General features: G+C 33.4%; 1 protein-coding gene across 25 annotated transcripts in view; it reads right to left on the bottom strand.

Moving 5' to 3' along the window:
- The window catches only part of cep162 (centrosomal protein 162), a 257,947-nt gene that overhangs the window by 27,613 nt on the left and 207,768 nt on the right, over window positions 1-22,566 (bottom strand). For 2 of the 25 annotated variants that reach the window (XR_015510551.1, XM_087285978.1), the window contains exons 1-14: window positions 21,587-21,688; window positions 21,180-21,251; window positions 19,335-19,494; window positions 13,595-13,687; window positions 7,121-7,273; window positions 6,868-7,033; window positions 6,696-6,754; window positions 6,529-6,599; window positions 4,745-4,775; window positions 4,542-4,667; window positions 4,283-4,444; window positions 844-925; window positions 523-763; window positions 108-327 (exon numbers count right to left, since the gene is read on the bottom strand). Coding sequence is in view for 20 of the 25 variants with exons in the window: in XM_087285978.1 (XP_087142104.1) it covers window positions 108-327; window positions 523-763; window positions 844-925; window positions 4,283-4,444; window positions 4,542-4,667; window positions 4,745-4,775; window positions 6,529-6,599; window positions 6,696-6,754; window positions 6,868-7,033; window positions 7,121-7,273; window positions 13,595-13,687; window positions 19,335-19,494; window positions 21,180-21,239 (1,624 nt within the window). In the remaining 5 variants the exon portion in view is untranslated. 25 annotated transcript variants of the gene reach the window in all.

Genomic DNA, 22,566 nt, shown 5'->3' with positions numbered 1-22,566 from the left:
AAAAATATTAATTAAAATTTTGAAAAGTGAACTAAATATACTTTATCTTTTAATTTTGCAGATAAAAAGGATGTTACTTGAGATTTTTGTGGAAGTAAACCAAGTACCTTTGATTGTGTGTGTTTGGTTGAGGTTTTGAGTTTTTTTAAAAGTCTGGTTCTGAGCTTTCCTCAGTGTTGGAGGAGATGGAGGTTTGGCTGCTTGAGCAGCTCTGCTGGGTGCTGGCACTCTGTGTAACGGCTTGCTCTCAGGTTTTTTAACCCTCACCAACGGAACCGGAGCTTTTCTAGAGGAAGCAGATGTAAATGCATTGCTTCTGGCAGGAACCTGAGACACACAAGTTGATAATGCATTATTCATAAATGTACTATCACAATCATGTGAATAAATAAGAGAAATTATGTCTCATTTACTTTAGAGAGTATGCGCCTCTTATCTTTCCATTGTCATTTCTCAAAACGACAGAAATTACAGAATCTAATTTACACAGGACGTTCATGACTGATAATAGCAGTCTCTAACCTGGCGCTTCTTTGGTTTTAAAGGTGGAGGTTCCTGAGAGGAGGTGTCCTGCTCCTGCATCAGTTTTCTGATCTCCTCCGATATGCTCTTCTGAGTGAACTTAAAGGAATCTGGATGTTCTCCTCCCGTAAGGTTAGCTTTATTACCTCCTCCATAGCCTTCATTAGCTGAACTGAAAGGGCTCTCGTCTGAAGATATCCTTAATGGACTTTGATTGTCTCTGCTCCTGGGCACAGCCTCACTGTAAGAGAAATACGTCTTCTAGAGCTGCTGTAATGAGAACATATGACTCATATTCTGGGAAGGTGAAGGTGAACTCACGTTATGGGCTGGAGAGATAAACCACGGGTGAATCCGCTGTCTGGTCCTATGGGCCGCATAAGTTCCTCAGCAGTGGGTAAATCTGCATTACAAAAGTTAAATTCTGGTCACAAAAATTCCAGAGTCATGTTTTCACTAGTGAGCTGTAAATTTGATATGCATGGCTGTGTCTCTGGGCTTTGGCAGTGATCGATAAGCTGTCTCTCACACTGAAGTACTGCTCAGATCGAATACAATCTGTCTTAGGAAAAGCAGAGCCATTTATCATAGATTTGAATCGCCACCACCCATGGTGAATTTGCAACCAGGGGTTTGTTTAGGGCTCATAAGAACCTAAAAGGGTCGTTCACCCAAAGATGATGCTCAAGTGGTTCTAAATGTTGATAAATTTCCTTCTTCTTTTAAACAAAAAACAAGATATTCAGAAGAATGTTAAAAAAGCAGCTATCCACATCTGTAGTAGAAAGAAAAGTATGATGAAAGTGGTTTCCCCCCCAACATTCTTCAGGAAATCTTCCTTTGTGTTCAAAAGAAGAAATAAATTCAAACAGGTTTGGAAAGAGGTTGAGGATGAGTAATTGTGTGATGACACAATTGTTATTTTTGGGTGAACTGTCCCTTTAAAAAAGTAAAACAATGAACTAAAGGAAGGATTGGCTTTTAGCCTGTGTATGCTGCACAATATATCTATTCAGTATTGATATCACAGTGTTTGCATCTGCAATAGTCACATTGCAAGATATGCAATGTTTAGTCTGGATTATAGTTGACAAGGAGCTAAAAAAATGTATTTAATTCCTGTATTTATACAGAATTTATAAGATTTATGCATAAGGGAAAAAAAAGGTTTTCTTACTTTGATTGTTTTGTCTTGTTTCAAGCAAAAACATTTTAAAGCAAAAACAAGTTTATTTTACTCCATAACTAGTTTTAAGGTTTACCGCGGTTTGAAAAATTCAAGGTTTTAAAACTGCTAAATTTATCTGCTATACCGTTCCTAAGATAAATGTAAGCTTTTTTGTGCGTGTATGTGTTTTTCATTTGTTGTAAAAAATCTGTTTTTTAAACTAATCAAGACAGCAGAAGTCAATGTTAATCCACTAATCTTTCCAAGAATCTAAACTAATGCTAAAAATAGATTTTTTATAAACAAAATAAAAGAAAAGATGAATAAAAAGGGCAGATCTATTCATTTATATTTGTTAAAGTTAGTGTTATATATTTACAGCCTACAACAAGTAAAACAATTAAAACAAATGAATAAACAAATAAATAAATAAATAACGTGCATTGATAAAGTGTGCATCTGCAAATGGCACATCACAAAGATATACAATGTTGAGATTGAATCAAAGTTAAACAGTAGCTACAGAATTGTATTTAATCATTGTATTTATTTGATTTATACAAAAAAAATTTTTTTTGACTTGTTTCTAGACCAAATATCTACATTTCAAAGAAGAACAAGATTATTTCACTTACCCCACTGGCAGATAATTTTGCTTGTTTTAAGTGCTCTTAATTTTGACTTATTTCTTCTGATGGTGAAGACAAAAATATTTTTTACTTGCTCTAAGAGTTTTTTGATATTCGGATTAGACACGAGACAAAGCAAAGTATGCCTTTTTTTGCACTGAGATTTTTTACATTCCTGTACTTAAATACTGTTAGGCTTCCCAAAAAAAACATTAAATAGTGCTACTGACCCTTCGATAAGCCACACCCAAAAACTGCCACCCACCAATCGTGGCTTAGCAATTGTAGCTACACACAGGAGCTCTGTCAAGCTTTCGAGCGAGAGAAACAGGCCAGAGTGTTGTGCATATGGATTGTGCAAATCTGATCTGATATCCCTAAAGTTTGGACGTGATGATGGAATTTTTTCCCTTTTCAAAACCTAAAACCCAAGGGGAGAAATGCCAGCGTGGATCAAGCTCTGTGAGGGGTGTTAAAGGAGTAAAGTTAAGTTGGTTTTGTTTTGGATATTTCTGACACATTCAGTGAAAGACCGAGGGCATTAACTCACACACCTCCTACCCTAAACAGATCTAAACTTTGTTTCTGAACTGTCTTTTTCTTTCTTTTTTTCCCCATGATATTATGAGCACTGCTCCGTTTACGCCTTCGTCATAGTAGTCATACCAATATCAATAATGTTTCCATCTGTTTCAAGCTAAGAATATTTGAAATTACATCTCAACAGAACCAAACAGAAATATGATAACAATCTGAGCACTTGCAATTAATATACTTCACCCGCAGCTGTTTTTGAGTACTTTATAAACCTCAATGTCCATGTCAGAGCTACAATTCACTGATGTTTTCGTCTTTTGGAGATTTAGTCATTGTGACGATGATATAGCAGGTTAGTGTCTGCTTTTATATTTGGTGTCTGTTCACTTCTGCTATTTATACTTTGATTTGCATTTAAATTTATTTATTTATTCCACTTATCTGCAAATTAGAATAGAAACGGTATAAAGAGCACACAAACACAATATGTACAGACAGTGATAGGTGTACAATGTTATGGGTAAATAATGCAAATTGTTGACACAAATCTATCAAGCACTGTCCATGCTTGTTTCCTTGTCGGTTAATAACGCTATATTTCATTGCACAACAATTCAGGCTTTTTGGCTAAAAAAAGAGAAATCACAGTTTAATTAGTTATTATTAGATTATTTGTAAATTTCACCTCTCCTGCTGTGAATGAACTGAGCTGTTGAATGGTTAGCATATAAGGCAGCTAGGCTAAGCTACCTTCAATTTTGATTTATTTGAGTTATTTTATAATCATTGCCTATTATGTCATGAATATACCCCTGTAATGCATACTGCAGTCCTTTTTTGTCTGGCTTTCTCATCTGTTCGCCAAAAATGACTTATTATATCCCTGGGAATGTCTGACATCGGAGCATACACTTTCTGATAGACATTGCAGGCACGAAAGCTTGACAGGCTAGCAACAGTACCTAAGGAGGGCGGGGCTTAGCGAAGGGTCAATTCTAACCATCTTGTGAAACTGTATTCATCGCAGAAAAATAAAATATCGCAATATCAGAATATTCCCCAGTACTGGGTTGCAGCTGGAAGGGCATCCACTGTGTAAAACATATGCTGGATAAGTTGGCGGTTCATTCCACTGTGGCGACCCCTAATGAATAAAAGGACTAAGCTGAAGGAAATCGAATGAATAAATATCCAAATTTTCCAATATTGTGCAGTAACAGTCTGTTACTTGACAGTCCCAAATCGAGCTGTTTAGAGTCAGCTAACAGGACTTCTGCTGCAAACAAAGAACTTGTTAGCCATCTCACGTTCTTCACTTTAATGTTTAACTGGAAGCATTTGCACAGAAAAAGCTGCAAATCAAAAGGTCTGTAGTGCAGGCATGCCCACAGTGACTGGCAGAAACCAGCTATGTGCCGAGTCTGACCTGACTCCACGGTGGACGCAGGCTGGAGTGTAGAGAGAGAAAGAGGAGTCCTGCCAGCCTCGACTTGTCCATCTTCACACACTCCTGCTGAGCCGCTGATCTGCCTGTACGCCTCCTGCAGTGCCTCCATCTCACTCCCTCCACTCTGACCATATGATTGCACTTCAAACATACGGAGGAGAGAAGGTGTGACATTAACTGCCTGATGTTTACCTTCTCAACATACTGTAGGTTTAAACAAACCAACTGCTTGCCATACCTGCGGGTTCCAGTGCTGGCATGTCTGTTTGTTTGCTTTCTGGACGATTTTCTCTCGCAACGGCCAAACTTGGAACTGCCGGAGCCAATGCTCCATCCGTGGAATTTAGAGAGTCGTGTAATGACACTGGGACACAAGAAGAGCATTTCAGCTTCCTCAAAATATTTGCAGCATTATATGTGGACATTTGGAGTGTTGTATACCTTTGGCCAGCATCCCAAGTCTTTCAGGTTTCTAAAAATCACAGAGAAGCAGATATTGTGGTTTAAAATTAGGAGCTATTAAATTTCACGACAAAAATTATTCATTTTAACCCTTGTGTACTGTTTATATTGACTACCCTTTCATTATTTTAGGGGCAGTTTTTGCCCCACTGACTTCCATTATATCGAGATTTTTTGATTGTAAAGCCTTGACAGCATATAACCATGCATTCTTGATTGTTTGTGGTTTTCCCTGTTGGGAAGAGGTAAAACTTTAAATTTTTACAGTTGATCATCAGTTGGCAGCATTAACCTTTTAGATAGGCCTGTGCAAAAAGGTTTCTGACTTTTACATTTAGTTCTATGGAGTAAAACAGCAAACGTATGATGCATGAATGCACCTAATACAGTTGAAGTCAGAATTATTAGCCCTCCTGAATTATCCGCTTGTTAAGTGGTGACGTGTTTGTGATGTATGTATACTGTTTCCGGGTCCAAGCCGCCATTTGTTTGAGTGGAGAAATCCTTCGTTTATGATAGCGTTTTATTCCTATCACACATTAAAGTTAATTTTACATAAAGTCATAGTGTACAAAACAATCTCTTGGCTTGCTGCATAACAAATACCAAAATTTTAACAATTTATAAAACAATGAATCACTTTCTGGCCATCGGATATTAGGCATGGACATATATATTGCGATCGTGACTTTCGTAAGTATTAAATCGCTTTGTAAACGTTTATTATTACCATTTCATGAATCTCCCCATTCAGTTGAATAGATCGCTTGGACTCGTAAGCCGCTCTGCGTGACGTCACACTTAACAAGCGGATTAGCCCCTGTTTTTTCCCCCCAATTACTGTTTAACACAGAGAATATTTTTTCAACACATTTCTAAACACAATAGCTTTATTGATTCATTTATAATAACTGATTTATTTTATCTTTGCCATGACGACAGTAAATAATCTTTGACTAGATATTTTTCAAGACTATACAGCTTCTATACAGCTTAGCGACATTTAAAGGTTTAACAAGGTAAATTAGGCAGGTTAGGGTAATTAGCATCCCACACATCCTACAGAACAAACCAACGTTATACAATAATTTGCCTAATTACCCTAACCTGCCTAGTTAACCTAATTAACCTAGTTAAGCCTTTAAATGTCACTTTAAGCCGTATAGAAGTGTCTTGAAAAATATCTAGTCAAATATTATTTACTGTCATAGTGGCAAAGATATGAAATAAATCAGATATTAGAAATGAGTTATTAAAACTATTATGTTTAGAAATGTGTTGGAAAAATCTTCTCTTCATTAAACAGAAATTGGGCAAAAAAAAATAAACAGGGGGCTTATAATTCAGGGGGATTAATAATTCTGACCTTAACTATATGTAATGTAATGGTAAGCTTGGCAAACAGTTTTGAAGAATTCGATGCTTCTACATTCAGACAGAATGCCCGAGCATATTGCCAAAGAGGTGTTTGAAAGACGGCCGCTGAGTGAAATGACTTGCCTTAAAGGGACTTTGCTATTACCAGCAGTCAAGCACATATAAAAAATGCATTTAAGGACTAAGACAGCAAATTTGTCACAAATAAAAGATTCTGCTTTAATTATTCAGTACTCACTAAACATAATGGTTAATATTACCACTCAGTCTGCATCTCCAGTAATAAAAAAATGCATATTGTCTCCATGCACTGCTAAACAACCAGTTATTAAATTCAGACAGGGCACTTATTACAGGCTTAAGGCGCATTAAAGATTTATATCCACCTTCTCTTGAGGCTCCACATCACTTTTGTCACTCGCCTCTTCCTCAAAATCTTCACTATATGCAGGAGAAGCTGACAGAAAAGCAACATACAAGTGCTTTATTGCTTCAGAAAGCAATAACAAAACACATCTCTATTAAAATCGTATTCTCTCTGCTCTGCCCTTACCAGCGGTGTCTTTATTCATTCTCTGTTCCTCCTCAATTGTCGAATCCATCTCTTCTCTTCTGAAAGGAACACAGAGAAACTACATTTATAGAAGGATAATATGCAAATGCCCCTTCACAAACAGCATCTACGGAATTCATTATTTCAGCCTTTTCTCATTTTTTTCAGGTACCTCAGTGGGCTGGTTGGGGCAGACAGCTCCTGTTCTCGATTTATTCTGGAGAAGTCAATAGAGGATGAGGATACTTTCTTCAGATTAGATAGAAATCTGGCATCATCATCATCCTCATCCAACGTATCCAGCCCTCGAGCCCCGGCACTAGGTATCACCAAAGAATCTGTAAAACAGCAATTACATATGGTGCCGGTCAAGCAAATAGAGTGCTGGTGGATGTCATGAGGTCAGAGTGAGGATAGATTCTGACCTTCAGGCTCAAGACTGTCTCTGCTAAGGATTACATGGTCTCTGTTCCCTTCATCCTCCAAGAAAAGCTCCTTTGGCTGCTCTTCATCTACTTCTTTGATGGATGGAGTCTTCCTCAGAGACTTGAGGAAGGACCTTCCAGTCGATGACATCCCTGCATATCAAAGAAACATGTTTCAAGTATTAATTAGGCCATTTTTATAAACAAGACAGCAGAAAAGATAGAGCCTGTGTGTGTGTGTGTGTGTGTGTGTGTGTGTGTGTGTGTGTGTGTGTGTGTGTTTTTTATTACAATTAAAGCAAATCATCAAGAGCAGATTTTTCAATTCAAGAACAAATAAATAAATATTAAAATAAATAAATAGCAGGAACTTGGCAATATGTGGATGTTGGAGAATTTCAAAAATGACAATCCATATCGAGGAATACAGAAAAACCGCTACATAGTTCTTTAAATAACATCTTCAAAAATGACAACTATTCGTACTCTTCAGACAAAAGGGCTGTTTAAACCAAGGACGAAAACTCGGTTTAATTTATTGATTGTATTTTTTTCTCTAAGCTTGGATGGGAGATTTTGAAGCAGCAGAAATTAAAAGTTCAGTATAATCTCCTTCCTTATTATAATAAACAGACTGTTATCAGTGTTAAAATAGGCTAGTACTATAGTTGTCAGTCTTGCTATGAATGGCCTTGGGCTTAATAATCAATATATTGACTTTGCACAACACACAGACGTGACCTCAATCATTGTTGGTATATCTGCCATACATAAAAACCAATGTCAGCAACATTTTAGCTGATTGTGCATCTCATTCAAACTCAATTGAAGGTGTCAGAGTTAGGGATGCAAACAAAGAGTTTGTTTGTTCGATTATAGTCTACGGTTATCACGATAATTATTCATTAATTTCAAAACACTACCAGTTTAGAAAATCACATGAAAACCCATTATAGTTTAAAGTGGTATTTAAAATAAAACAATTAAATAAATATAAAACTATTAAATAAAAAATATTTAAGTGAAACATAAGTGAAAAAAATGTTTTGGCATTACAAGTAATAATTTTACACTGAAAATAAATGACAGAACAACAAATAAATAAATAAAATAGTATTTGTCTAATGTAAATCTAAGCTGCATATTAGCTAAATATTTCCCTTTTAAAGAACAAATGTAGTCAAAGGCTGCTGAACCTCTGTCTGAATGGCATTTTTGACCAACTATATTCCAAAATTCTTTACGAACTTGTGTGCGCAAAAGACGCATTATGTGAATGGCCCTTAGTTAATAGCTTCAGCCATAGTTTATCCAGTTTGCGTGCATATCAGCCTCGGTGAACAAGCTCGGAACTTTAGACTAGCACACAGTTGGCATAACTTTGTTTAGTTGCAGTGCAGAACCGTGATATTGAGAAATCTTTACGATTAATTAACTGTGATGAAATAAATTGCGGTTAATAATGAAATCGGTTAATCGTTGCATCCCTGGTCAGAGTCAGTATTATTAAAATAACTATAAATTAATATAGCATATTTTCTTGTGGAGGCCTAACAACTAAAAATAGATCTGGTAGCCGGTGTGGCCTGACACTTCAAAAGTCTAAAATGACGTTGTTAAACATGCTACTTTCTTCTAGTTCTTGTTACCTTGCAAGTTTTTGTTAACATTTATTATTATTATTATTGATTTGTTTAAGATTTTGATTTCCCGTTCTGATTCCAATGCACAATTAGTAAATAGTTAGATATTACTTACTACTTACTATTAGTTATATGAAATACTTGTGAATTCGTATTTGTACAATACTCTGCATTTTTTGAAAGAGTGTACTTGCATTATGAAGCTGTTTTATTGTAATTCGGGCATTATACACATTAAAAAACTCAACTTATTTTTAGTCATCTCAACTTACATCAATCAAACAAAATAAACATATTAAGTTAAAGTAACATAAAAGCATTTGTTTTCATGACTTTTTGTCAGATCACGTTTTACAATGTACAATGTAAAAAATCTTGCTGGTTTAATATTTTAGTTTAATTAAAAATATTAATTTTACTTTGAATGATGTAAGTTGGGATGACTAGAACAACTATTTTAGTAATTTGATTCAAGTAAAAAAAAAATTACAATTTTGGATAACTTAACCTGATTACTTGTTAAAATAAGTTAAAGCAACATAAAAAGTTTGCTTTCATAACTTTTTGTCATATCATGTTTTACAGTTTTAAATATGTCTTAAAATGACAATAATATAATTTATTACAACACATTTTGGTGCAATATACAAGTAAAAAAAAAAAAAGAAAAGAAAACAAATAATGGACTTCTTTAGTCCATTAAAAGCATAGGTGACTTTTTTTCTTCAACAGAACATTGAAGAATTTTTGTTAGCTGATATTGTGGTCTTTGGTGAGTCATAAAATATAAGTCAATGGTTACTGGCATTAAAAATTCATTTACAAAATAAATATATAAGTGAATCCTGTTGAGACATAAACTCACACAAGACACAATTTACAATAGTGACGTAGGATGACTGTGTTATTGATCATAAACAAATGGAAGACATGCTTATTCTGGATGTTGCAACCCATATAAAATACATATCTATGCCTGTATACACATCACACAACAGGAAGCTTGCACTTCAGACTGCTTTGAATGTGATCAAGTGAATTGCATTTAATACTGTAATACACACAGCCTGATCAATGCTTGTCAATATATCATCAGGAGCCAAAGGTATAAATACAGTTTTGCCTTTATGTTATATTTCCTCCACGCTGAGAGTAGACGGCTTTTGTAAATGGTTATCTGCAAATGTTCTTTTCTGAGTGACCTATTGCTTTAAAGCCCCTGTTTTGATTATATACTGTATTATTATACTGGTCCTCTGTGTGGAACATTATCATTCTGAGCTGCACACATTCAATTAACTAGACATCAGAGAAATTACTAACTGGCACAGCACATTTTCTTCAAAACGGGCAATATACCAAGGATGTGTTTACGCCAAAAACTGTTCTGAAAACATTGCTGCTTTAATCACATATTACCACAACATCATCTCTTGTCTGTTGCAATTACTGTGGCATATAATTATGGATTAATGTAAAATAATCTAGATTTTTTTTTTTTATAAATTTTTATATTGCTACTCTGTGCAGTCTAATCAAACTTACAACATATTAAAGCGTATTTGGTGTTTATATGTTTTCCGTAAAACCAAACAGGAAATCAAGGGTCATCAGAATGGCATCAAAACACACAGTGTCACTACCTAAAATGGCTTATTTCTCTGGAATTTAACAATAGTTAACATTAGGAATAATATTAGTACATAAGTCATCAAAATATATAACACAGTTGCAGTGGTTTTTGAATATTTTGATTTGTAATGAATTTTAAATGTACTGCATCTTTAATTTTAAATATCAGTATCAATAATATCAATCTAAATATTTAAAAAAATGTATTTTGTGTTTTGAATCTTTACCATCTTCATCAGACAACTCATTAGAATCAGTGTGAACGGGGCTCTTCTGTTCTGGAGCATTGGAGGAGTTTTCAGGAGCTGGACTTGAGTCTTCCTCTGAGACCCTTTGCTCATATACAAGGTCACTATGGTCAGGTGACTGGATCTTCTCATTTACTTCTTCATGTTCTGGAGAATCAGGACTCTCCTGTTTGATTGGGTTTTGGGACGGTCTGCCATTGGTCAGCTCACTCACCCTATCAAGAGCTTTGCTACGAGGTTTAGGGGTGGGTTTACTAGGGACTACAGTGTGTAAGGATGAAGGACAAAGAAAGAAACAGCATGAAACTAAAATAGGCTTAAAAATTCATACAGAGCTCAGCAAAAGAAATAGACAACTAATCTATGGAGTATTTTGAAAATAAATAAATAAATAAATAAATAAATAAATAAAAAACTACCACAGCTGGCTATAAACTAGATTGGGTCAAGACTGGATTTTTTTTTTACTGGACGGAATACTGAGTTGGTAGATAAGTCACATTTTATAATTTAATTTCATTCATAATTAAATAAGAATGGGTTGCTGTCAATCCTAAATACATACCAGTGTCTTTTTTACTTCACATCTAATGTTTCAAATGTAAGAAAAAAATAATAATAAAAAAATTAAATAAATAGTAGGCGGAATAGCCCAGTTGTTAGCATGCATATGGTGTGGAAGCACTCTGAGTCTGGACATCCTAAGTTTGAGTCTCAGCTTGTGGACCTTTCCCGATCCTACCCACCACTCTTTCTCTTTCCCACTTCACTTCCTGTCAAAACTACTGTCCTGTCAAATTAAGGCAAAAATAGCAAAAAAGAAATCTTAAAAAAAGAAAAAAGAAAAAGAAAAAAAAGCATTTGTTACAAAATTACTGAAACTACACTCAAAAATTTAAGGTTGAAAAAACAATTTTTCACGTTGTTTTTTTTTCTAGGACAACTTAATTGTTTTGTTTAATCCACTTCAATTTATATAAAAAACATTATGTTAACTTAATTGATTTGTGTTGGGATGACATGAAGGAATCGTGTGCAACCCAGCATTTTTACAGAGCAGTGGCGGGACGGAAATATGCTACTAATACTCACCAAGGTTATAGTAAAACTAAAACTAAAGGACTAAAACTATTGGTCAAACATAATTTTCGTTAACTTAGATAAAAAAAATTATGATGAATGATAAACTAAAATAAATTAAACTAGTAACAATCTTTGTAAAAGCTACTGAATATAAAAAATATAATTAACAGAAATAATAACAGTGTTCAGAATGAATAAGCCTTTAGATGGCTATTTTACATCAGTCAAGTTCAAGATTAAATATTACAGAAACATGTTTTCTATACAAACATTAAAAGTGCCCTATATTTTCTAGTTTGCCAAAAAAAATGTAAACTAGGCATGTTTAACTACCTTCATGATCTTTAATATGAAGAAGCTTGCCTTAATTCTTCATTATTTTTACATTTATTCCTTTAAATTGCATTTGATTGGTTTTGGGTTGCACTAGTTAAATGCAAGCTGTGCTTACAATAAACTTTGCTTTGGTTAACACCAGACGTGCTCTGTTAAATCATAAACTACAGGGTGATTCAAAAAGAATGTCACAACTTTTAGGTTGATGTCACTCGAGTGTCTAAGGGGTCATATTGAACATCTATGAAATTGTTCTCTACTGAAAAAAAAGGTCCCCTTCAAATTGATTAATAACCCAGGGTTCTATCATGTTTCTTTGGTTTCAAAGTTGTGGTATTCTTTTTGAATCACCATAAATACAGTTGAAGTCAGTAAGATTAGCCCCCCTTTGCTTTTTTTTTTTTTCTTTTTTAAATATTTGCCATAAATGATGTTAAACAGAGCAAGGTATTTTTCACAGTATGTATGATAATATTTTTATTTTGCAGAAAGTCTTATTTGTTTTATTTCGGCTAGAATTAAGGCCGTTTAAAAAAAAACAAAAAACATTTAAAGTGAAAATTTTATGAAATTTATAGCAAATTTTAAAATAGTATCAAAATACAAACTAAATGTAAAACTTCAAAGCAATAATAACCTTCATACTCACGTCTTTCACATTCACCATTAATTCAAATATGCACGTTTTGGAATCTAAACATTAATTGCATTATGAATGGTCACAGCACATTCCAGATGATAATAAAATGTGACTTACATTACCTTTACATTTAGTCATTTAGCAGACGCTTTTATCCAAAGCAACTTACAAATGAGGAAAAGAAAGCAATTTACACAACTATAAGCAACAATGAAAAGTGCTGTAGGTAAGTTTCAGGTGTGTAAAGACAGTGTAAGAAGCAAAACATTAGTACAAGTTTTTTTTTTTTTTTTTTGTAGTTAGTGGAGGAGTCAGAGAGGGAATTGCATATTAGTAAAGAAAGTGGATACTAAATAGTTGAGTTTTCAGTCTCTTTTTGAAGACTCTTAAACAACAAAAACAAAAAACAGCTGGGTAACAGTTTAGAATAACTGTCCATTAGTTAACGTATTTAATAACAAAGTATGAAGAATCTCGTAAAGCATTTATTAATTAAAGTTCAACATTAACTAATGCATTGTTAAAATCCAAAGCTGTGCTGTGTGTTTAATTAATACATTGTGGCTTAACGTGAACTAAAGTTATTTCACTTAAATACAATTAAGTAACGTTAACAAAGATGAATAAAGTAATAATGTTAGTAAATACATTAGTCAACATTAACTAATGGACCATTATTTTAAAGTGTTATCAATGGCTGATAGCACGAAACAGGGGTTTACACACGTTTACACAAAAACATTGGTGCTACTGTGGTAAAAGTGAAGTGTGTAGTTCTGTAATTCTTCAGGAAACCAACGTTTAAAAACACTGATTATCCACAAATCAATTCAGAACAGAATTCACACACTTAACCTTTAGAGTACACGACTGAATAATGACTGAGATGTACCCAGAGTAAGGCTTTCTCTCTGTCTGGATTCCACCCGGGGGTCCGCAGCTTGAGACTTTTTAATTTTAGCAAAACGACATTTAGTGGACTTTTCTGCAAGAGTGATGAGAAAAGAGAAAAGCAGAATAAAAAGAGAGCGACAGCACGCCAAGATGGAGAAATCACTACAGCTTGATGGATAAACGTGAAATTGGACAAATGACATAATAAGTGGTTGCTGCAGGGCAGACGTTTTCAATCCATAGAAATGCGGAGCAGTAATGACAGTAAATGACACGTCTTTTTGAACAGCACATCAGAAGTTCAATGAACAGTGGACAAAAAGCTTCATTCTTGGAAATGGAAATTTTGCAATTGGTCAGACACAATATTCGTGCACACACAATGTTCTGCAAAGAAAAGAGATTTCACAAACACTCAGAGTCAACAAATGATCAATGAAGATCTTCCTTTGTATGAAGCTCAATTTTGATAAATGAAGAACATTCTTCATACAGCAGGTAATTATTACTGTTTAGAAATGTAGGTTTGGTTATATTTTTATGTGTTTAAATCTCTATGCACTTATTTAACAGGGGTTTGTTGAATTGAAATGAAAACAAACAAAAAATATATATATTATATATTTTTTTATATAATAATCCAAAATAAACTAATTTGAAGAAATTATGCAGTACATGTCGAAATTCATAATATAAAAAAACTGAACTACACTGTTCCAGTTACTATGACCATTTATGGGAAGCTGCTTTGACACAATCTACATTGTAAAAGCGCTATATAAATAAAGCTGAATAGAATTGAATTTAATTAATATGCTGATTAAGTGTTCAAGTAACATTTTAATTGCAACTCTTAAATTACTTTTATTATGCATTATAAAAGACAACAACAATAAGCTGAGATGCATGAAAGGTCAAAAAACACTATCATTGACTATACTGCAAAAGTATACCTGCACACGATGATATTCTCTCACTTGTCTTATGGCATTACATCATGGTCACAAGCCTCTTTAACCACATTGAAGCCTATCGACTCGATATATGTATAAACAAGCAATTACAATTACGGACTCAAAGCCTATGCAATGGCATCATTGTGAGGTTTTATGTAAACAACCTATTTAGCTTTGAAAGTTTTATAAAATTTAATTATCTTAAATCGTTTTTTTAAATGTTTAAATAATCATGTACGAGTCCCACGAGCAACTGCTAAAGGTGGCTGCCCTTTACCAAAGTTTTTTTTTTTTTTTATATATATATAACATATTAACAGTACAAAACAATATACACGCCAGTCGGTAAGCATAAATCAAATACAAATATACTAAATGTTTATATGTAATAATCAAATAAATACATTGTAGAGCTCAAAGTTTTAAAGTGCTTAGGGCTTTCTTATTTAGAGAGTCTCTTATATACTAATATAAGCATAATTCAGTCATCAACACCTTAAAATTGGGTTTCTTATTCGTAAATTGACATTTATGAATGTAAAATTTTATTATCACAATAATTAAATTAATTAAATAAAAACAATTTCCCTCTTGAGTAGGGTGCCTTGAACCAAAGTGTAAGACCCCTTTTGGTCAATCTGTTAAGGGGAGCAAATTGTGGAATGATTTAGCCCAAAGATAGAAAGTAATATAAATGTTTTTAGTAGGGTTCTTAAATAAAAACAAAACAGCAGAAATAGTTTACTATTAGTTTGTTTGATCATGCCGCCTTTGCTTTTGCCTTACGCCAATTATATGTAAAGAATTATAATGTTGTGTACATGTATATATTGCATTTTCATTTTATGTCAAGCCTCCCGTGGACAGGTGATGACAATTAGCAAGTGTGCTAAAACACTTAACCAAAAGCATTTGGATGTCCAGTGTAATTATGATGTCAATGACAAATAAATAAATAAATTAATTTAAAAAAAATGTATAATATGCAATTATTTTTACCTAATTATCCCAACGACTCCCATATCATTTGTTTAGCGATTCATTTGTTCCCAATGCCCTCCCTTGCGTGATGCTAATCTGCACTGATTGGTCCGATGACCCAGTCTTTTGTGACTGGCCGACTAGGTTCAGTTCGAGACAGAGAGAGAGTGCAGAGTATATGTGTGTGCATTGAGCAATGCAGTAATAACACAGACACACATCCAGTATTAATCCACACAGTGGCCAAAGTTGAACTATTTTGAAAATTCACTGCGCCATGCGTGTAAGAACAGTTGGTGGTGGCGATAGCGATGATAAATGACAGGACATCGTGAGCTCATAAATGCAATAAAATCAGTACAGGAAAAAGTACATCGTGTTCACATTTTACCAAATCTACCACTTCATATTTGGCATTGTGTCGTATGGACGTCAATTTGGGCAAAAGGCGAAACATCTAAACAAATCATTTATTTGGCTTAAAGTCGACTCTTTCCTTGAAGAATCAATAGTTTTAAACATGGTGCACAGTGCACTTTCGGATTTAATCCTCAACTGGATGTTTCCATTCATTCAGAGTTGTGTTACATATTGAATGGAAGGTCATTTTCAAAAACCCATAATAGGGGCTTTTTAATAATTGTTATAATAATGAAGTTAATAATGTAGTTTGCTGATATACAAAAATTTGTTTAACATTATACATTACTGTCACTTGCACAATTGAATACATGCTTGTTGAATATGAATATTTAAATAATAAAAAAAAATAATTCCAGCTGCATGAATTTACCAGATAGATGATGCTGAAAGATACTGAGTGTTAAAGCCACCTATTATGCAAAAATCTATTTTATAAGGGATTTAAACACTGTTGTGTGACAACAGTCTGTGAACATAAGCAGCTTCTAATGGTAAAAAAAACTATTAATTTTATTTTTATAATCAAACTTATAAAAAAAAAAACAGTCTGCAGAAACACTTTGATTGACATTTCCCCTTTGCACGTGTCATCTGAGAGATCTCTCCTTAATTAGCATAGGGCATAACTCTTGTTTTTGAATCTGCTACTATGCTATTACAAAGGCATTTGTACCCCCGTCAATTTTTTAGAAAAGAGCCAATTCCTATTTGAATTTAAAGCAACAGTCATCAAAATGGCACAATTTTAGAGAGAGTTATACAACATATTTGTGGGGTATTTTGAGCTAAAACATCACACACACTCTAGGAACATCTTTTTTTTGTAAAAAAAAAAAAAAGGGCATAATAGGTCCATTTTAAAAAATTCTTCCCATGCTTCTTAAATTCAGAACTCTTGTGAATAAAATATATATATATCTTTTCTCAGGTCTATAGAGTGATTTGTAAAAGCAGTTTATTTGATTCTGTTGTCAAACTCTCTACAGTATAACTTAATGTGTGTATGCACTGAACACAGGAATTATGACGGGACAACATTTAGTTCAGGCATCTCCCTATTGTGCCACACTGCTTTACTGCTCTATATTGTGATAAATGCACTTGTGATGTTTAGTGTAGGGCAAAGTTACTTTTAAAAGTTATACATTACAATATTAAGACAATTTTAATATATATATATATATATATATATATATATATATATATATATATATATATATATATATATATATATATATATTAAAGTACCTAAATGTGTTAGTTATTTAAAAAAAGTAACATGAAAGAATATATATATATTTTTTTTTAAGATTAACAAAGGCTTGAGATTGTAATCCCTCTGGGGTAGGAATAATTTTGGGCTTGACTGTATGTATGTATTTATGCATTTAAAAGTAACTTTGTGTTTATGGTTGTTTTCCAGTAATGGATTGGAGCTGAAAGGGCATCCGCTGGACAAAATTTATGCTGTTTAAGTTGGTGGTCCATTACCCTGTGGCGACCCCAAATTAATAAAGGGACCAAGCTGGAAAGAAAATGAATGAATGAATGAAGAAACTTAACCCAACATTTGTGATGTCCAATAGACATTGCACTATATTAAGTAGGAGGTATAAACAGTCATTTAAGATAAATTGCTTCATGACTCTTACTCCTAAGTTGATTTGGATAAAAGCATTTACTTAATGATTAAATGCAAAGTGAGTTTCATTCAAGCAAATGCAAAGGCAACGGGAAACACAATTCCCCAAAAGCAAGGCAAGTACTTAGAAGAGTTTAATGAGAAAATGTCAACTCCTCAACAGCAGAAGTAATTATCCTGTCTAGATGATTAATACAAGGTAAAAAAAAGAAAAGAAAAACATGTTTAATCACATCTTATCCAACATCCATCAGTTATATTTAGGGTGATCTACTCGACAAAATAACACCAAACTAAGACAACAATTCAACTATTATAATCTAATATTTTTAGAAAAATAAATTTAATTTAGAAATAATGTAATTTAAAAAATAATGCCAGTGAAATATGGATGCATAACAAGCAATCAATGATGGCGCATCTGATCTCAATGCTGACCTGATTTTGTGAACATTTATTTTGACCAATACTTTGTGTTTGCTGCCCTCAAGTGGGCAAACGGCTAAACTACGATAATGGTATTTGAAACCAAAACAGTTCAAAGAATTAGTTTACCCAAAAATAAAAATTAAGTTAATTACTTACTCTTACAAGCCCAGGATTCCCACTCTAAGCCAGGTGTCAAATTCTCTGCCTTTTCCCTGCATGGTGAATTTCACTGAATAAAAAGCTGAATTTCCACGACCTACTCAACCTATTTTTTTTACATAATAGCGCACCTATTACTTCCAGTAGCAATAACTTCCATTGCTTTATAAGCAAAAGAAAACTACTTCTGCAGCTTTATGTTGTAAAAATTAACTATATTTCCATATTTTATTGCCATTTACCAATAGGGAATAAATTGGCACAAAGAATAGACTATTTATAACAATACATGAAAAAAAAAAACATAAAAAAAAAAATGGTTCAGAAAAATTACATTTTGATAAAATGACAAACAAAAATCCATGATACTTCACGACTTTGAACAAAAAATAAATTTATCTTCCTGACTTTCAATGTCTAGAAGAAACCTTTTTTAAATTCCATGATAAATTCCAATTCTGTTCATCTGTTCCATGAATTCCGTGTCTTGATAACTACTTTTTTTGTTTTTGTCAATTTTGATTGATCACTGCATTAATTATGACACAAACCAGTGTTGTTACAAGGCTGAACCACACTAGCCTAAAATTGCATTAACTCATTTGGTTTAGTCCCTGATTTATCAGTGGTAACCACAGCAGAATGAACAACTATTCCAGCATCCGTTTTAGCATTGCATGCCCTTCCAGTTGCAACCCAGCACTGAAAAAAAAAACCCAATACACTCTCACATTAACACACTTCATTTATTTAACTTATACTGCATGTTTTTGGACTGTTGAGGAAACCCACCTGGAGGAAACCCAAGCAAACACAGAGAAATTATGCACACTCCACACAGAAATGCCAACTGCGCCAAGCAGGTTTGAAATCAGCGACCTTCTTGCTGTGAGGCGACAGTGCTAACTGAGCCACCATGCTGCCCTTTGGCTTAAAAACATTACTATTAAAGTTTTTAACTCATTCCAACAAGCAGAGCACTGTGCAGCCAAGCAATGATAGAGCTTCATATGTGGGGAGACCATTTGCTTATATGTACTTATTTGTATGAAATTTGAATAAACCATCTTGCAGAAAGGCCCAGTAGTGGAGATCTCCAGCATTTTCAGCCAAGCTGTCTTTTTGATTCAGGCCACACCAGCACTCACCTTTCTCTTCACTGTCATCATCATTATCATCATCATCTTGCCACCATGGCACAGACGCTGAGGCCTTCTTCACTGGCCTGACAGGTGCTTTTCCCAAGCTGTCAAGGACACTAGGACGTTTGGAGCTGGTGCCCAGATCAACAGAGTCATCAGAGACTGACTGAAAAAAAGCACAAATACACAAAAACATATGGTTTGTCTGTTGTGCTGAGCTTAACAACAGCATCCATTCAATAAAAGGAAAACAGACAGCAATGACCACAGACTGAAGACTTCTTTTAGGTCAGAAGAAAATATTTTGCATGTAAATCTATATAATAGTAATATCTTTAATGCCTTTCAACGCACTCAAGGACATCTTACAGTATACAGCAATCACATCATAAAAACAAATGCAGTGAAAAGCAATAGACAGCATATTAAACCAGCAAATCATTAAAGGCAATCCTGGACAAAAATGTTTTAATATTGGAGATAGTGTCCAATTGGTGAATGTGCAAAGGCAGGGAGTTCCATAACTCTGGTGCTGCCACCAAATTAATTTTAAAAATTGGACCAGAAAACAATTCAGCAGAAGATAATCTCAGCATGCGCAAAATAGTGCACAAATGAAGAAGATCATAAAGATAGGTGAGATGAGGCATCAAATTATGAGGGACAATAACCATTTTTTAAAGTGTAAAAGTCAAAGTTTTAAAAGTGCTAAAAGTTCCTGCTATACTGTTCCCAAGGAATGTGTAAGATTTTTTATGTACATTTTTCTTTTTAGTTTTTTAGGACAACAGTATCTCAAGCAGAAAAGATATCCAAAGATGCCATTTTAAATTGAAGGGAAATCAGTGTTTAAAACAAATGAAGACAGCAGAAGTCTATGATCCATTTTCATTATTCAGCCTGACATGTTTAGTGCTCTAAAATATTTTAAATGTTTATCAAAATAAAATAGTGTTCAGGGGGGGTGGAAGAAAAAATTTTATCCAGGCATTTAAAAATATAGATTTTAGAGCATTAATCATATTGATTAATATCAAGAAACCGTGAAATTTTTATCCAAGGTAATCATAGCTTCAGAATCTTTTACCAGCCCATGCCTAGACAATGCTAAATGCATTTTTCAATTCCTAAGAAATTAAACACTGTTAATAAAAGTTACTCTTTGATGAATTTGCTTAATATTTCTAGAATGTGGTGCAGCCATAGAAATCTACATTTTATACATTTTCATTATACAATTTACTCTGTCAATAAAACACAGGAAATATATTTTGGACTGTCAATTAAACCAATATTTGAGGGAACTAACAAATAATACGTATTCCTAATTTTTTTCAATTGTTTAAAAACATCTTAAAACTTGTGATGAATTGACCAATTCTGAATTAGGGTTGTGAAAGATTAAGGTAAAGTTGGTTTTATTTTCACACAATCACCCTAATAATATAATTTAGCAAAATTATTCTTTGCAAATTCTAAATAGTGAGATTATATCATCATCCAATGACTAAGTACAACATTGTTCACAGTCAAATAAATAGTGCTAATGCCTTCTTCAAGTCATACTTACATGTGATTTCAGATCAAATAAACCATTGTTTACCAGTACCATGGTAAACAACATAAAAACATGTCACAAGTTGTCACTGAACGAATATGCGAACATAAATCCAACTTTACCTCAATTTGTAAAAGTAATATACAAGAATGAGCTAATGTTAAACAAACCTTTATATATAAACATTTTGCTGAATCATAAAAGAGCAAGAAGCACCAACCTCTTAAAGGTTTTTCATATAAAATTCCAGAAAATTACAAATAGTAAACAAAGACCGTCAAGAGTAACGTTACCTCTTTCAAGAACTGCTCAAACTGTTGATCCAGCTCCTCTTTGGTCAGTCTATGAGCCATAATTCACTGACACTGTGGGACAAACATACAAGAATAATACCAATACTGTAGCGTTATATTATATAGGTTAACGTTAAGAAAAGACTGCTTATCTGAAGAAAGACTAACAAATAATTCAATCCTAATTGAAAAATCGTGTGGGAGAGACAGAAATACGTCTGCACGTGCTGCATTTTAAACAGACTGATGATCTATTTATTAAAGAAAAGGAAAGTACACGGGATGATGCTTTTGTTGTTAATCTGTGAGTGGGTTTCGTTATTAGCTCGCTAACTCGTCATGGCAACAGAAAGTAACGTTCAACCTACTAGTCAAAGTGAAAGTCAACCAATACACTATTAACTCACCAATACAGAAACTGCTGGTAAATGTAACGTTATATGCAATAAATTATTTCATATTCACATTATTATTAGTTAGTTTCCCGCTGTTATAACCGGGGGATTACTGAAAGCTTATTGGTCGTATTAGATCACATGGCTCCGTAGATTTGATGGAAGCTCAGTTCCGTATTTGTGGGTTGCCATGTTGGAAAAATGCACACTTTTCTAAACAAATCCCATAAACTAGTGGTGCTTGTAAGAGCCACAGGTTTTTCCAGTACAGACACTTTTCAAAACAGTTTCTTCAATAATTATCATATATTTATGTTGTAAAATTATCCTCCTATTTTCACACATTTTCAAGATGGTTTATATGTATTTCCCTCCTGCAATCTGAATTTGTCTGAATTTTGTCTGACTTGTCTGAATGCCACAATCCAATAATGATTAGCCCTATATTCGGGCCTAACACAAACAATACCAGCCAATTAGATTTTTAAATAACATTTCATATTATTAAATTATTTAAAATATTTTTTAAAGCCACAAAACTGCATGTTCATTATTTTTAATAAAAATAGGAAGGGCATCATCGTTGTTATTATTATTCATACATTTTATTGTTTATAAATTCGTAAGATGTTATTGTTTTTATTTATTTATTTTATTATACTGTATGTACTTAAATTAAATTGTGCTTAAATTAAGCAAATAAATAACAATATACTACTACTGAACTGTAAGGTATTTCTAAATAATTTTACCTTAAGTTTATATAAATTTATATAATAATAATAATAATAATGTTTTATTATTTATTATATATGGCAACAAAGAAATTAAATAACTGTAAACCCTTTAAAAACATTTTTTTTTAACACAACATTACAAATCTACAGTATGGCTACAAAATTTGCACATAACAAAAGATAGCAGTCTCCCTTAACAGCGACCATCTGACAAAATTAATCATATGTTGTATGAAGGTATACAGTTCACCCAAA

This window comes from Danio rerio, chromosome 16 (assembly GCF_052040795.2).
Source record: "Danio rerio strain M-AB ecotype USA chromosome 16, GRCz13ab, whole genome shotgun sequence".
Lineage (NCBI taxonomy): Eukaryota > Metazoa > Chordata > Actinopteri > Cypriniformes > Danionidae > Danio > Danio rerio.
Note: the sequence above shows the minus strand (reverse complement) of the source record. Positions and strands in the feature narration are given on the sequence as shown.